This window comes from Euprymna scolopes, chromosome 1 (assembly GCF_053919585.1).
Source record: "Euprymna scolopes isolate OS-2025 chromosome 1, ASM5391958v1, whole genome shotgun sequence".
Lineage (NCBI taxonomy): Eukaryota > Metazoa > Mollusca > Cephalopoda > Sepiida > Sepiolidae > Euprymna > Euprymna scolopes.
In genome coordinates, this window is record NC_136482.1 from 176,834,597 (window position 1) to 176,849,596 (window position 15,000).

The 15,000-nt window shown below is 32.6% G+C and overlaps 1 protein-coding gene across 1 annotated transcript in view; it reads left to right on the forward strand.

Moving 5' to 3' along the window:
- The window catches only part of LOC145277751 (uridine-cytidine kinase 2-like), a 69,365-nt gene extending 54,667 nt beyond the window's left edge, over nt 1–14,698 (forward strand). Inside the window, exons 4-7 of the mRNA XM_080129471.1 lie at nt 3,673–3,812; nt 7,675–7,772; nt 12,830–12,878; nt 14,513–14,698. Of these exons, the coding sequence (XP_079985597.1) occupies nt 3,673–3,812; nt 7,675–7,772; nt 12,830–12,878; nt 14,513–14,619 (394 nt within the window). The 3' untranslated portion in view covers nt 14,620–14,698. The remainder of the gene's footprint in view (nt 1–3,672; nt 3,813–7,674; nt 7,773–12,829; nt 12,879–14,512) is intronic.
- The last annotated feature ends 302 nt before the right edge of the window (nt 14,699–15,000 follow it).

The following is a 15,000-nucleotide window of genomic DNA, read 5'->3' on the forward strand; positions in this document are numbered from 1 at the left end:
AACATAGTCACCACTGTTTTCAATGCACTTTTGCCAGGAATTAAATGGTGCATTTCTGCTGACCCACTGTTGTGTAGCGGTGGGTTTATATATGTGTGTGCATGTATATATATATATATATATATATATATATATATAGCAAAAATGGTAATTAGTAAAAACCTGGAGAAAGTGCTCAATACAATTGCAGAGCAAACACATATATTTTTATTTTATTACTGCTTTATCTGTCTAGTTACACGTTTCTGTTACCGAATCGTATTATCCAGCAACCTCGTCAGACTTTAACAGAAGTGGTTATTATGATTTGAAAAAAAACGATATTAGAAGAAGACAAAGGAAAAAAAGGGGCGGGGGTGATCTCAATTCTGATTTGATAACATTTAAGATTTGATAATTAAATAAACATAGAAAAGGGGTGGAATTGAGTTTAAAGACTTCAGTCAGATATGGCACTGATCGAAGTATAGAGAGAGAGACGTAGAGGGGAAGAAGGTGGAAGAGAAGAGCTATCACTAGTGTTCTGTCGGGCTGTCATGGTGTCATATGGAATTTAACACGTTAAAATTCATGCGGATTGGGGGGGGGAGTTCGTAGTAACTAAGATGCGTCCTCTTAAAGTAAGTTAAGTTATATCCAATTTAAGTGATTTACCTATTTAAATGCATTAGCTATAAAAGGTCTCTAAGAAATTAAGTAAATTGAATTAAAAATTGCCGGGCATGGATTGAATAGGTATAAAATTATAAAAATATGCATGTAGGTAGATATAGATGATAATAATAATAATGATAATAGTAACAGAAAGTGATAATAATACCAGAATGATAAGATAAAAATAATAGTAAAAATGAAAGGAAAGGAAATTGAGTAAAAGTGTGTGTATGTATGTATGTATATATATGTATATATATATCTATATATCTATAAAAGTGAACGTATCTGTCTGTCTGTCTGTCTGTCTGTGTGTCTGTCTGTCTGTGTACATTTCCCTACGCAATAACTCTGTCAATTTTTAGTCTATAGACTCGAAATTTGAAATACCGGGTACTGAGATTTGGGAAAATCGATGTGACGGGTGTCAGCCAGAAATTTGGCTGTTAAGGGGTCAAATTTCAACGATTTGACCTTTAAGAACTCTACCAAACTCCTCCGACAATTTTGGGTCTAGACACTTGAAATTTTAGATCTAGGTTCCTTGAACATGGATCTAACTTAATAAAGTGATTTGAACCCGAAACAATAAATTTTAAGGGGTCATAATAGGGGTCAAAGTTTTAAAACATTAACCATTTTTTTTGTTTTTTTGCTTTTTTTGCACAGCATACACCTCCAAACACCCGAGCAACGCCGGGCACCCCTGCTAGTATATATATAAAATAGAGATATATTTAAATAAGTATAACTAACGCGGCGAGTTTAGGGCCAAATGCAACACATATACATGCATGTACACAGAAACATACATATACATGCATATGCATATATATATATATATATATATATATATAAGTATATACACATATATATATGCATACATATACAAACACATACAGAAATACAAATAAATATGCACAAAAATAAAAAAGAAATATATATATATATGTCTGAATTTGTGTATCATCTAGTGCTATATTGAATGTGTTTGTATAACGACTAGCAATTGTTTAAACAGGACATATAACAATTATAACATTAGGGGAAAAATAATAGTCTCTGGGGTTTACATCAGCCAATGGAAAATCATACCTGATCTATCTTTGGTTATGATTTCACAGATTCTCAGTAAAGCTGCAAATGAAGATTCGTGCAACTCAAAGTCTTGATGGTATTTACAGCAACTTTATTCCGGATGTTTCTCCCGTTGGAGAGCTGCAATGCTGGTCGTAGACTTTTACCATCGACATTTTCTCTTACTCGGAGCCATTGCTGTCCATGACTGTCTTCTTCTGACTCCGACCACGTCTGCTCTCTCTGACTCCCAACTCTTGACTAACAGATATGTGCCTTTCAAGATCTCTCGTTACGTCATTAGTATACATTACTAAGATAATCAACTAATGTTTTTACATGTCATTATTCTAAGTTGTCATCTGGATTGCTATGATAAGTTTTAAGTTACATTCCTAAATCAATGTAAATATTGTGGTGGGATCCTTCTACTGCTCCAGTAGATATCTCACTGCTGATGCAATCATCTATCTACATAAGAGCCAACTACGTCCAATGATGGAGTACTGTTGCCATATCTGGGAAGAAGCAGCTTATCCTGCTTTGACAGAGTTCAAAATAGACTTCGTAGCTTAATGGAGGATGCCCTTTTCTCTTTCCTGCAACCTCTTTCCCACAAAAGAGACGTTCCAAGCCTGTCTCTGTTTTATCGTTATTTCCATGGCAAGTGCTCGTCTGAGCTCCAATCTATGGTTTCCCCTCGCGAATCTTTCACGAAAAACACCTGTCTAGCTGAAACCACTGTCAATAACTTTCCCCACTCTTTATCTGTGCCTAAACCTAAATGTAGAGTCCATGAACAAAGCTTCTTTCTCAGAACTGCATGCCTGTGGAACTCTCTTCTGTTAGCCTGCTTTCCAGCTGACTACAATTTGGTTGTCTTCAAGTCCAATGTAAACAAATTCTTGATGAACCGTCCCATTAAATAATCCAATTTACCAATTTTCTAATTTTCTACTACTAACGATTACTAAGAAATTATCCCATTGACTACTGTACACTCAATAACCTTTATCCTCGAGTGGCTTCCTTGATAAGTGATGACCCCTTTGTAAAAAAAAAAAAAAAAAATTTATTTTGATTATTCTAAAACATATTTTAGCTGACAAAACTTTTTGGCTTGAATAATCATAATTGTCGACTAGCACACCTTTGGCATTGCTCTGCCAATATCTGACAACACATCCATGACGGGTTGCTTTTTTAGAGTCTTGCACTGTCAATATCTGCAGCAGAGGGATAAAACTTTCAGGTCATGAATGCATAAGTACAGTCATCATAACCATGCAATTTGCAATCCCCTCTGATCCATTCAGTTGAATAAAAAAAGTAGGAGGCATTACCTTTGGAATGATTCCTTGCATATATTTTATTTTATATATGTATTTCCTACATACATCCATACATGATGATGATTTCAACGTCTTGTCAGACGAGTGCCACTCCCTCAGACATTTAAAATCCATGAGCCCAAATGTCTGAGGGAGTATCTATACAAATATGATGTTACAGAGTCTTAGCTTTGTACGACAGCTAAGTCTCTCTCTCGGTTCAAAATGTTGAGATCCAGCAACAAGCAAGAGCAAGATAGCCAGCAACAAATTAAATTGCAGACCAGCTTAATGCGGGTACTGGTCTTCCGCTTTATGGTTTTTTAAATCAGAGATTTGCTTCTCCTAGAAAGGTTGCCTTCACCACGGCTTACGGGAGCCCTCTCTACCCCAATACACATATACACACACACACAAATATACACAGTGCTAGTTGGCCGTTGACCCCGAAAAAGAGTTCATTCGCCCATCCATCCATCCATCCATACATACATACATACATACATACACACACACACACACACTGACAGGTGAGATTTCTATAATAGATTTCCTTATGTAACTTTCTGTTTTCTGTATGAAAAGTTTTACTTTAATTTTACTTTTCTAGGGAAGAAGGTGATCTTCTTGAACAGCCAGATGTGATTTTTGCTGAAGGAATTTTGACGTTTTATTTTAAGGAAATCCGTGACATGTTCCACATGAAACTATTCGTTGATACGGATGCAGATACTCGACTTGCAAGAAGAGGTAATTTGTTTATTTTTTATTTATTAGCATATTCAGTTCAAATGGTATACTGATTGCTGTGGAATGAGCAAATCAAGTTCCAATTCAGTTCTATCATTCATATGCACCACTACAGCATACAGCCCAACGCATGTTTACAGTTTAAATTTGGAAAACAAGAAAAAGTAACTTGTTTGTATTACTTGTCTTATTATTCTCATCTTGAGTGTTCTTTGTACAACATTTCAGTCAGATTGTCCTTCGACCGTTTCAGGCAAGTTGGTTGTTGTTTGGAAAAGAAAAGAGAAAAGTTACTGGCTCCGTATATATTTTCGTATTCTGTGAGTTAATCTCTATTTTATGGTTATAGTTTCGAATTTGTGAAACGCGATTAAAGAGAGATAATCCTCTATTGATCTTTATTAGTGTTATTTCCCCTTTATCAACCAATTTTTTTTTTCACAAATTTGAAACTATAACCATAAAATAGACTAAGTCACAGAATACGAAAATATCTATGGAGCCAGTAACTTTTCTCTTTTCTTTTCCAAACAACAACAAATATGCCTGAAGACGGTCGAAGGCCAAACCAACCGAAACGTTGCACAAATAACACTCAAGATGAGAACAATCAATACAAGTAATATAAACAATTAGCCCTCATCTAAAAAATTCAGAACTTTAAGATCATATTTATTTTTAAACAAGATGAATTTAAAAATTGGCTAACCGGTTTCAAACCTTGCGCAACAGAGTTAAATCAAAGTTAAGATAACGATTAAGATAAAAAATATCATAAAATGGAGATTATAACAGGGGAAAAGATATTAATGATAATTGGAACGACGAAATATAAAAGGGTTTGGTACCATAAATGAACAATGTAATGGGTAGTTAAAAGTTATAACCATAAAATAGATTAAGTCACAGAATATGAAAATATCTACGGAGCAAGTAACTTTTCTCTTTTCTGAAGACAGTCAAAGGCCAAACCAACCAAAACGTTGCACAAATAACACTCAAGCTGAGAACAATAGTCCGATCAATACAAGTAATATAAAAAAAACAGCTCGCATCTAAAAAATTCAGAACTTTAAAAGTAACTTGGTTCTCCTCTTGATCCCAATAAAGCTGAATGCTGGAAGGAGGAAGTTCTACATCAATTCTTGGATGTCTACCAATATTCATATTATTTGGATTCTTCAAACTTCTATTCTCACCTTGAGTGTCATTTTCACAATGTTTCGGTTGATATGACCTCTGACCTTCTTTAGATGTATCGTGTCGAACTCTGGAGGAATGTTTCTGTCGACATCAGGAATCTGAACAAAATTTTGAACGGAACCTTTTATTTATTTCACGGGGGCAGTATGTGTCTCATTTCATCAGCCATGACCGCTATCCAGTCAGGGCTGACAGTTCAATAATATACACCTGAAGAAGGTCAGAGGTTACATCGACTGAGGCATTGTGAAAATAACACTCAATATTAGAACAGTAGTCTGAAGAATCTAAATAATACGAATAACCAATTCTCATCTGAAAAATTCACAAACGTCGACCAATATGACAGACATTTCAAAATTGTCTTTCCCAACTGGCATTGGAGCAAATGTTGTTTAAGATTTGTAACAGTCATTTCTAATTGAAAACCTTGTCTTTTAAAAATAGATGTTACAATTGTTAAATGTTCACCCAGTATCTGTTGCATTACTTTTACAGAAACAGACAGGATCATCTCTTGTATTAATGCTTCTAATTGTGTTTCTCGATTATTTACCTAGCCTGATGTGGGTATTTCAACTAGTAGTTAACATATGAATTATGTTTTTGCTATCATTGACTGAATAGTTAATGAAATGTATCAATAAATTCTCCCCCCCCCTCCCTTTTTTTTCAATTTTCTTATTTTGTTCTATCTGAGGATGGGGCATTCTACTGGATGCCAGACATTCACCCACTGTCTTATACATTCCAACCGAGCGATCTTTTTAAGATTTTAATCGTCCCTTTTAGTGCAATTGTTTGTATCTCTGTTGCACTTGGTTCATCGGGTATATTTGCCAGGTAGCTTTTGAAATCCTTTTCCATGAGTCCAGTTGCTCCTATAATTAATGGAATGATAGAAATTTTCTTAAGAATAATGTTTCTTTGTATGGCATACATAAGACTTTTGTATTTCGTTATCTCTTCCAAGTAATAATGTGTGTGTGTGGCATGTGTGTGTGCGGTGATATGCCGATCCAGTTTGGTGCTTCGATCATTGCGAATATTTATTTTATGGATAGTGTTACTCAAAGTAATGTACTCAGGATAACCGATACATAATTTTGCTGAGAAATTCCTATAATTACTGAAATGATAATAATTTCCCAATGTTTTTTGATGTGGGACAGTGACCAATGTGTTCGTTTGGTGTATTTAAAAAACGTTGTCCAGGAGAAAAACATTCTGAAGTTATATATTTTTTTTATTACATGTTAAACATTCTGACATTGGTTCTCTCCTCCATCAAAGGACAGATGAGAATATAAGTAAAGTCGCTTGTAGAATTGGATACTTAACCCGTTTTATTTTTATTTTTTTTATATCTTTTTAATGGCCTTGAATAAACATAAAATTGCAACAATCCCAAATGACCTTGATACATGTTCATAGAACAATGTCAAATACATTTGCTACTGTTTATAATGATATTCAGTTTTTGAAGATTTTTTTTTTTCTGTTATGTAGTTTTGCTTAATATCTAAATAAAGTTTTAGTTTTATTTCAGAAAGTTCTCCAAACCTCTATCTCTACTATTGCATAAAAGGAACTTTGTGTGTGTGCCTGTTCATTCCGTATGAAGTTGAAAACGGGTGGGCCGATTTTTATAAAATTTCACACAAATGTACTTTATGTGCCTGGCAGTGTTCTCAGATAGGTTTTGTATCAGAATGGCTTCAGTAAGTATCAATAATCAAAATAATCCGATCAAAGAAGGAACAGGCATTTTTGATCAAAGTTAACATCTTACACAGCCTAACATCACAAGTTCATTTGTGAAGTTTTATTATTACACAAGCTCCACATATAAAATCGACACTAGGTTCTTTGATATGTCAGGGCCATGTTTGAAATGAATGTTTCTGTTTAAAGCACAATTGCACCATGATACTTGACTTTTGTATTTTAAACTTTAATGCAAGCCATCATATATAAAAAATAATTTTATAAAATCAGCAGTAGATTCTCTACAGTGCAATATAGACTACAATGTATTGTGGACTAAGTCACTGCAGGCAAGCATGTGAAGCTTCATCTTGATGAATCACAATAGGTCCCCAACTAGAGCAGGCAAACTGTTGATTTGCTTGAAAAATTGGTGATTTCACCAATTTCGATAATAAAAATATGGGAGTGTGAAACATTCGTTGATCATCATTTAATCCTGGGCAACATTGGGTTTCCTTGCTAGTTTTATGTAGTTTTGTTATAGAAATACATTTTAAGTCTTTGCTAAACAACATTTTGTTTTATGACATAAGTCATATATTTCATCAACTGTTTTAAATTGTTTGTTTTTTTTGGGTTTTTTTTTTTTGTTTTGTTTTATAATTCCTTATTTTTACTTTCAATTTTTAGAGTGGTGTGAAATATTCATGGAATGAAATTTTAAAAAAACAAAAAAAATAATGCATGCACCCCCCCCCAACTATACTAATATTTTAATTAATATATCTGAAAACTATTTTTTATTATATTTTTAATGTGAAGACCTAATGTCTGAATGCATTCATTTTTTTTTTTATTTATTTATTTCAAATTTTTGTAATTTTTAATCTAAGTAAATTAATTTCTCATTTTTATTTTCATCTTTTTAAAATTTTCTGTTGCCATTTAGTTGCAAGAGATGTCCAGGAACGTGGAAGAGATCTTGAGAACATCCTCAACCAATATACGACATTAGTTAAACCAGCATTTGAGGAATTTTGTCTACCAGTAAGTATTAGTATATTTTAGTATTAATTAGAATTCATTTGATGCACTTCTCATACAAGTGTGACCATTATCCCCAGGTTTTGCTTCACATTGCCAATTTTTGTGATGGTGTGTGGATACTGGTCATCATGTTTCAGGATTGACGTATTTTTCTCTTGGACAGCCAACTGGAATTTTTTTTTGAAAGATGACAGCACTTTTGTCTTAATATATATATATATACATACACAGGGTGACCAAAAAAAAAACAAAAGAGGCCATCTAGAACATATGCTGTAGAATGGAGAAAAAAAAAAAAAAGGCCAAAGACCCTAGTGTTTTGATGTGATGTTTTGATTATAATAAACTAGTTATGACGAAAGTTTTATTTAATTCGGACAAAATAGTAAGAAACAGGGTCTAATTAGAACTGGGGCCCGTTTTTTATGGGTCACCCTGTGTGTGTGTGTGTGTGTGTGTGTGTGTGTGTGTGTGTATGTATATATATATATATATATATACATATATATATATATATATATATATAAGCAGTTCAATGGTATTGTGTTCCACATTGAAGCAAACTATCTTGTAATATAATAAGGGTAGGGCTGGCTAACACAGATTAGAAACTCAGACAGATCCATCTTAGCTGAAAACTGCGTATGTCAAAAAAAAAAAAAAAAAAAAAACAATAATTAATGTCAGAATCAAGAGAAAAAGAATTAAATTATTAAACAGGTTACTTGTTCAGTTCATTATAAACTCCAACTAATTAGAACAATTAAAATAGAATTTTTCAAAACATAACTCGGTTCCAGAACTAATTTATATTTTAAAATGCATTTTGTTTTATTAAAGTATGCTGAAAAAAAAAAAACTCCAAAGAAACAATTGCTAATGAATTCACACACACACACACACACACACACACACACACACACACACACACACACACACACACATATACATATATATATATATATATATATATATATTTACTGGAAATTGCTTCAGACAAAGTATGAAGCCACTTGATGTAAAGAACTAAAAAATAGCAAAATACAACTTCAAGGTCCAAAACTGGCCAACGATTAGTGTTAGATGGATAGATTTTAACCCAGAAAACAGCAATTCTTCCCCCATTGTCAGAAACATTGTTCATGGGATGTGAAGACTTATGAATAAAGTAAGGGGAGCAAGAGTTACGATGCTGCTGATGGTTCACTCTTCTAACTTTCTGATACTTAAGCTATGATAGATTGATTCTCCTTAGTTATGTGTTGTTTTGGGCGAAATTCTTCTCACAGAATTCGCCCCCCCCCTCCTTTTAGGATCTTTCATTACATTATAGATATCTACATTATAGATAGTTTCTTTTGAAAATCTATTCACCAACTTATTTTAACTGAATCATTTTGAATCTAATTAATCCCCTGAAATGAACAAATCAGATGTTTTACTGCGTGCATATGGGAGGGGAGGGGGGTTAACTTTTTTGTGAATCGACTTTTGTCTTTTAAGAATTATTTGACACGTAACCTCAAACATTTATGGCTAAAGGACACGTCATTGCGTATTATTTTTTATTACCGCACCTCTCACCACCCATGTTGCCAAATGGCACAGACACGTCACAGCACACGCATACATGCATACTCACAAAGTGCTGCTGCATATGCACTTATGCACTCGCATTGCCACGTCATAGCTCACACGCACACACATTGCCACGTCATAGCACACACACATACACGCACACACACATTGCCACGTCATAGCACACACACGCACACACATTGCCACGTCATAGCACACACACATACATACACACACACACACATTGCCACGTCATAGCACACACACACAATTGCCACATCGTAGCACACACACACACATTGCCACATCATAGCACACACACACGCACATCACCACATCATAGAACCCGCATGTGTACATGTATTTTGATATAGCACACACTTGTATGCATACATTGGTATAACGCAGCAAAGAAATATATTCACACATATTGTCACATGAGAGCACACACACACACACATATATACATGTTGTAACATTACATGCACACGCACACACACACACATATATATATATATATATATATATATATACTTTTTAATTGTTTTACATAAGTATTAATAGTTGCTACACATTCATGAGCATGTTTCAGTCAGCCAGTTATAAGTAACTAAAGATCTCTTCAGGTGATATTGCTTATACAAAAGTTTAGTATAAAACGTTTTGTATAAGCAATATCTCCGAAAGAGGTCTCTAGTTACTTGTAACTGGCTGACTGAAATATGTTCATGAATGTGTAGCAACATATCAATGTTCATGTAAAAACAAATAAAAAGCATATCCTTCTTGCCCTACTTTGGTATTGAGCATTTTTGTATTAAACTCGTTAAAATTTCATTGGTTGCTTTACCTCTGGAAAATATTAACCTGGAATTATACATACACACATACACACACATATCCATTCTAGTAATTATAGGAGGAACTGAACTTATGAAAAAGAATTTAAAAAACTACCTGGCAAATATACCCAGTGAACCAAGTGCGACTCAGTAAAATAGCAGGCACTGGCGCTCATGGGCAAAATGAATGTACTGTGCTGAAGTAACAACGTTAGTATCTATAAACCCATTCTTAACATGGGGATTTGATTATGTGCTGTGATTTCCCTATGTTTTCACCTAACGTGTCAACATTGAGTCACGAGGAAAAAAAACAACAAAAAAAAAACATTGCAGAAGACCTGAATAATGATTCTTATAGTCTTAAAAATTTTTCCTTTTAACTTTGTTGTAATTTTTTCCGGTGATTATCATAAAGTATAGGCTTAATTTTCATATAAAAAAAGAAATTTAAGGTAGTATTTTTAATGACTATCTTGGACCAATTTGTAATAAGTGTTTTAAATGAATAGAACACACACTTTGTTTTCCACGTCAGTTGTTAATGCTCCACCTAGCTTTTAAATGTTTGCCTTTTCTGTTGGTAAGGTGTATTCAATTTTTTACAAGGTATTTTGGTAATGTGGAAGCTAAGCGTGTAATCTATAATAAGCACCGTAGAAATTTGCGAAAAATTGAAAAGGAAAAAATGTAAATGCTAGTGACAGCATTAACAACATGAGCGGCCAACAAGTGAGTGTTCACTGTAGTAGAACGTTATAATTCCAAATTTAAGCCTGTAAGCACTGATAATTGCCTGTAAAATTTATGAATCAGTAGGGGGGGGGAGTAAATGGTAGGAGCAGCATTGTTCAGATCCACCAATCCTTTTTTAATTAAATTACAATTTGAAAGTTATGTATGTTTTAAAGGTAAGCATGTCCAACAGCTGACCCTAATTGGGTTTCCATACTCTACTAAATATTTGAAGCTAAATATTTCAGAAAAAAAGCCAAAAAAGGCCAAATTGATAACTATAGCCAGATTTCCACAAACAAAAAAGCCAAATTGAAAAAAACAAATAGTGTGTAGGTAAATATATAAGTATTTATGTATTTTACACCTAATTATTGTTATTTATTATGTGCTTGTGTAGATTGGTAATGTTTTAAACTAACACATTTCATATATATTTATATATTAAAGAGTTTCACTTCCAAATATTTGCGTTTTTTATTACAATTTGTTAAAAAAAAAAAAAACAGAATTTTATTAAAAGAAATAAAGTGATGAAATACAATAGTTGGCAAAAAATAAGTTTGTTTTATTTAATTCAATAAACTTCCGTATTTTTTATTTTCTGCATTTTTATAAAAAGAAACGCAAATATTTGGGAACTAACCTCTTCAATTTAGTCCAGAGTTAATTACATGTAATAGTTATATTTTGTGTGCTTATGTAGATTTGTACCAAATTAAAATTTTTCCAATGTCCCTTCCTCTGTCCATGTTAAAAATGGTTTTCTAAAACCTTGTAAGTTTTAATTATTTGGAGTTATTTCCCTTGTTTCTTCAGCCTGCTTTCAAGATGGCGTTGCAATATGGTCACTGTTCATTTAGCCACAAAATTTGATTATCTTATTTAAAAATAAAACAACTTAATCAATTTACATGATTTTTGGTCTACAAGATTTTCTTTCCATCATGGGTTTATACATTTTTCTATTTTTTTGTTTTTTCATGGGGGAAATTCTGGACAAGTACCATAATAATAATAATCCTATATAATAGACACACCAGTTAACACCAAATCTCTGAAATGAAGCAACGATGAGCCTGGCTAATACCAGATGGGAATACTTTTGGGAATACTAGGCGCTGTATAGGGTGGCAGGACAGCACTATTGTCAAAGGAAACATATTACATCAGTCACCTACTTTCCATGACATCACGTTACCCTGATTCCAGAGGCTGAAGTGGGTACTCGACCTTGCCCAGGGATCTCCCACAGACTAGCAGAGGGAAGGAGGTGTCTGCAGCCTCTTTCCCACAGAAAAGGTGTTGTGAGCCTGTCTCTGCGCTATCATTATTTTTATGGCAAATGCTCATCTGAGCTCCAATCTATGCCCTCCCCATTTGCCAAACTTTTACAAAAAGCACTTGTCTAGCTAAAATCAGTATCAATAATTTCCCCTACTCCATATTGGTACCTAAACCTAAACATGGATTCCATGAACAAAGCTTCTTTCTTAGAACTGGCTGCCTGTGGAATTCTGTTCCGCTGGTCTAATTTCCAGCTGACTGCAATAATGTCATCTTCAAGTCCAATGTAAACAAGTTTAAATAATCAAATTATACCAAATTTCCACTACTAATGATTACAACGCTATTGTTCCAAGACTACTGTACACACCACCACTTAGCAAGGCCTTGAGTGGCTTCTAGACTTTGATAAGTGGTGGTTCTTTTGTAAAAAATAAATAAATTAAAAAATTTAGAAGCTTTCTAAATTTTTATCTTTCAAATTCTGTTAATTTTTTTAACACTTTGCTTTCTGATTGTTTATTGTGATTTTCAATGCTCTCAATTATTTTAAATCTATTAAAAAAATAAACTCTTTATTCTATTGATAATTTGGACTTCATTTCTTTATTTTAGACCAAAAAGTATGCTGATGTGATAATTCCAAGAGGTGCTGACAACACAGGTAAAGCATTTTATGAAATAGATTTCCATGGTAACTTTTACAATTAAGTTTTCTGATATTAATTTAGCAAATCAGGTGACCACAAATGCCTTGAGGAAGAGAGGTAGATGGAGAGTCATAGCCGTCAATGCCTGAACTAGGCAGGACACCACTTGAATTTGATAAGTGCTTTTTTTTTTTTTTTATTGAAATATTTACCCCCCCCTTCCCGACAAAGGATGGATTGGACCTAGTAATTCACTCCCGTTTGTCTGTTTGCACTTTTCTCAATAACTATGTGTGGGATTTTAAAAGAATTTTGGACACACAGTCATAGTGAAAGTAAATTTTTGTCTGAATAGATTTTCTGGGATGACTCTGGTTACCCACTAGGGGCCATCATAGGGGTAAATTTGCTCCCAAATCATTTATCCATTCATTTGTTCACACTTTTCTCAGTAACTACCCCTTGGATTTTTTAAAATTTTGCATAAACATTAGTCATGGTGAAAGTAAATTTTTCACTCGTGGAGGGGGACTTTGCATGCTCGACTTGTTTTTTTTAATTATTAACAAAAGATTAAAATGACTGATTTGTTTATGAAGAAATTGAAATGAATTCTGAAGAAAATTTAATTACAAAATTATTTTGTAATTAAATTATTTTCAAATAAGATTTAAAAAATTGTTTTATGCTATTGCATATTTTATTTCAATAAATAATCGATTAAAAGTAATTAAATGTGTAATTACACAGTGGCAAGAGAAACACTCAAATATACACCCAAGAAATGATCACACAATTTTATTAATATAGACATTTCCAATGTTATTTAACATATTTTGATATTTTGTAGTATTGAAACAATTAATTGGAATTGAAAATTAGAAAACTCAATTGTTTGAAGTATTGGAATTGGGATCAGAAAAATTTTGCTTATTTTCCAATGGCAAAAACGATTCTTTTAATTGTTTTTTTTTCTAACTTAATTTTCCATTACTGGCACTAATAATATGACAAAACTTATTGATTTTAAACTACCAGTAAAACTAAAATCCATAGATCACCCCCACAAGTTCATTTTTTTATGTTTGTGGAAATATATGCACATACGTATTATTTGGATTCTTCAGACTGCTGTTCTTATCTTGAGTATTATTTTCACAACATTCATCTCAAGAATCCAAATAATATGAATAATTATTTTGCATCTCAAAAATTCAAAGCGTTATATGCACATATTACATGTTTTTGTTTTTTTATGGTAATCTGAAAATGTAAAATAAAAAAAACTCTCTAGCTAAAATATTAGAGATTTTAAAAGAATTGGTAATTGTATTTTTTTTTTTTTTTTTTACTTTTTTATGGTAATCTGAAAAGTAAAAAAAAACCCTCTGACTAAAATATTTAGAGGTTTTAAAAGAATCGGTGATTATATCATATTCAGAAAAAAATATTGAAATCGTCTTATCACTATTAGTTAGTGTTATGTAAAAAAAAAATGCCTTTTAAATTTGCTTTAAAACAAAAAAACAATCGCACCACCTTGTTCAAATAAATTATTAATTTGAAAATAAATATTACAAAAAAAATTAAAATTGTTCTTCTGATTGCATGGTAAATTCACTAAAACAACTTTGATCTTTTATTTCAGTGGCGATTGATCTCATTGTTCAACATATTCATGAACTTTTACGGCCGAGTAAACACCAGTTTTTTTCGGTACCAGATATCTCGGATACTTTATATGGATTCCACTAGAACGACATCCACTCCGTGTGTTTTTTTTTTGGTGCTGTTTATAAATATTTGGAAAGAATAAAATTCTGACCTCTGCTTTTATGAGACTTTGGATTTAATTATTCAGGATTTTTAATTTGAATTTAATTTTTATCTTCAATCCATTATTACACATCATTTTATAAGAATAAACTTGTAAATGAGTCGATTTTTATTGATGTGTGTGTGTGTGTGTGTATGTATGTATGTATATATATATATATATATATATATATATATATATATATATATATATATTATTTTCAATTTAAAGTGCTTTTTTATATTGGTGATTTTTTAAACCAACACATTTCAGGTGAAAACATTATTGCGTACTTACATGTCATATCGAAATCAGTATAA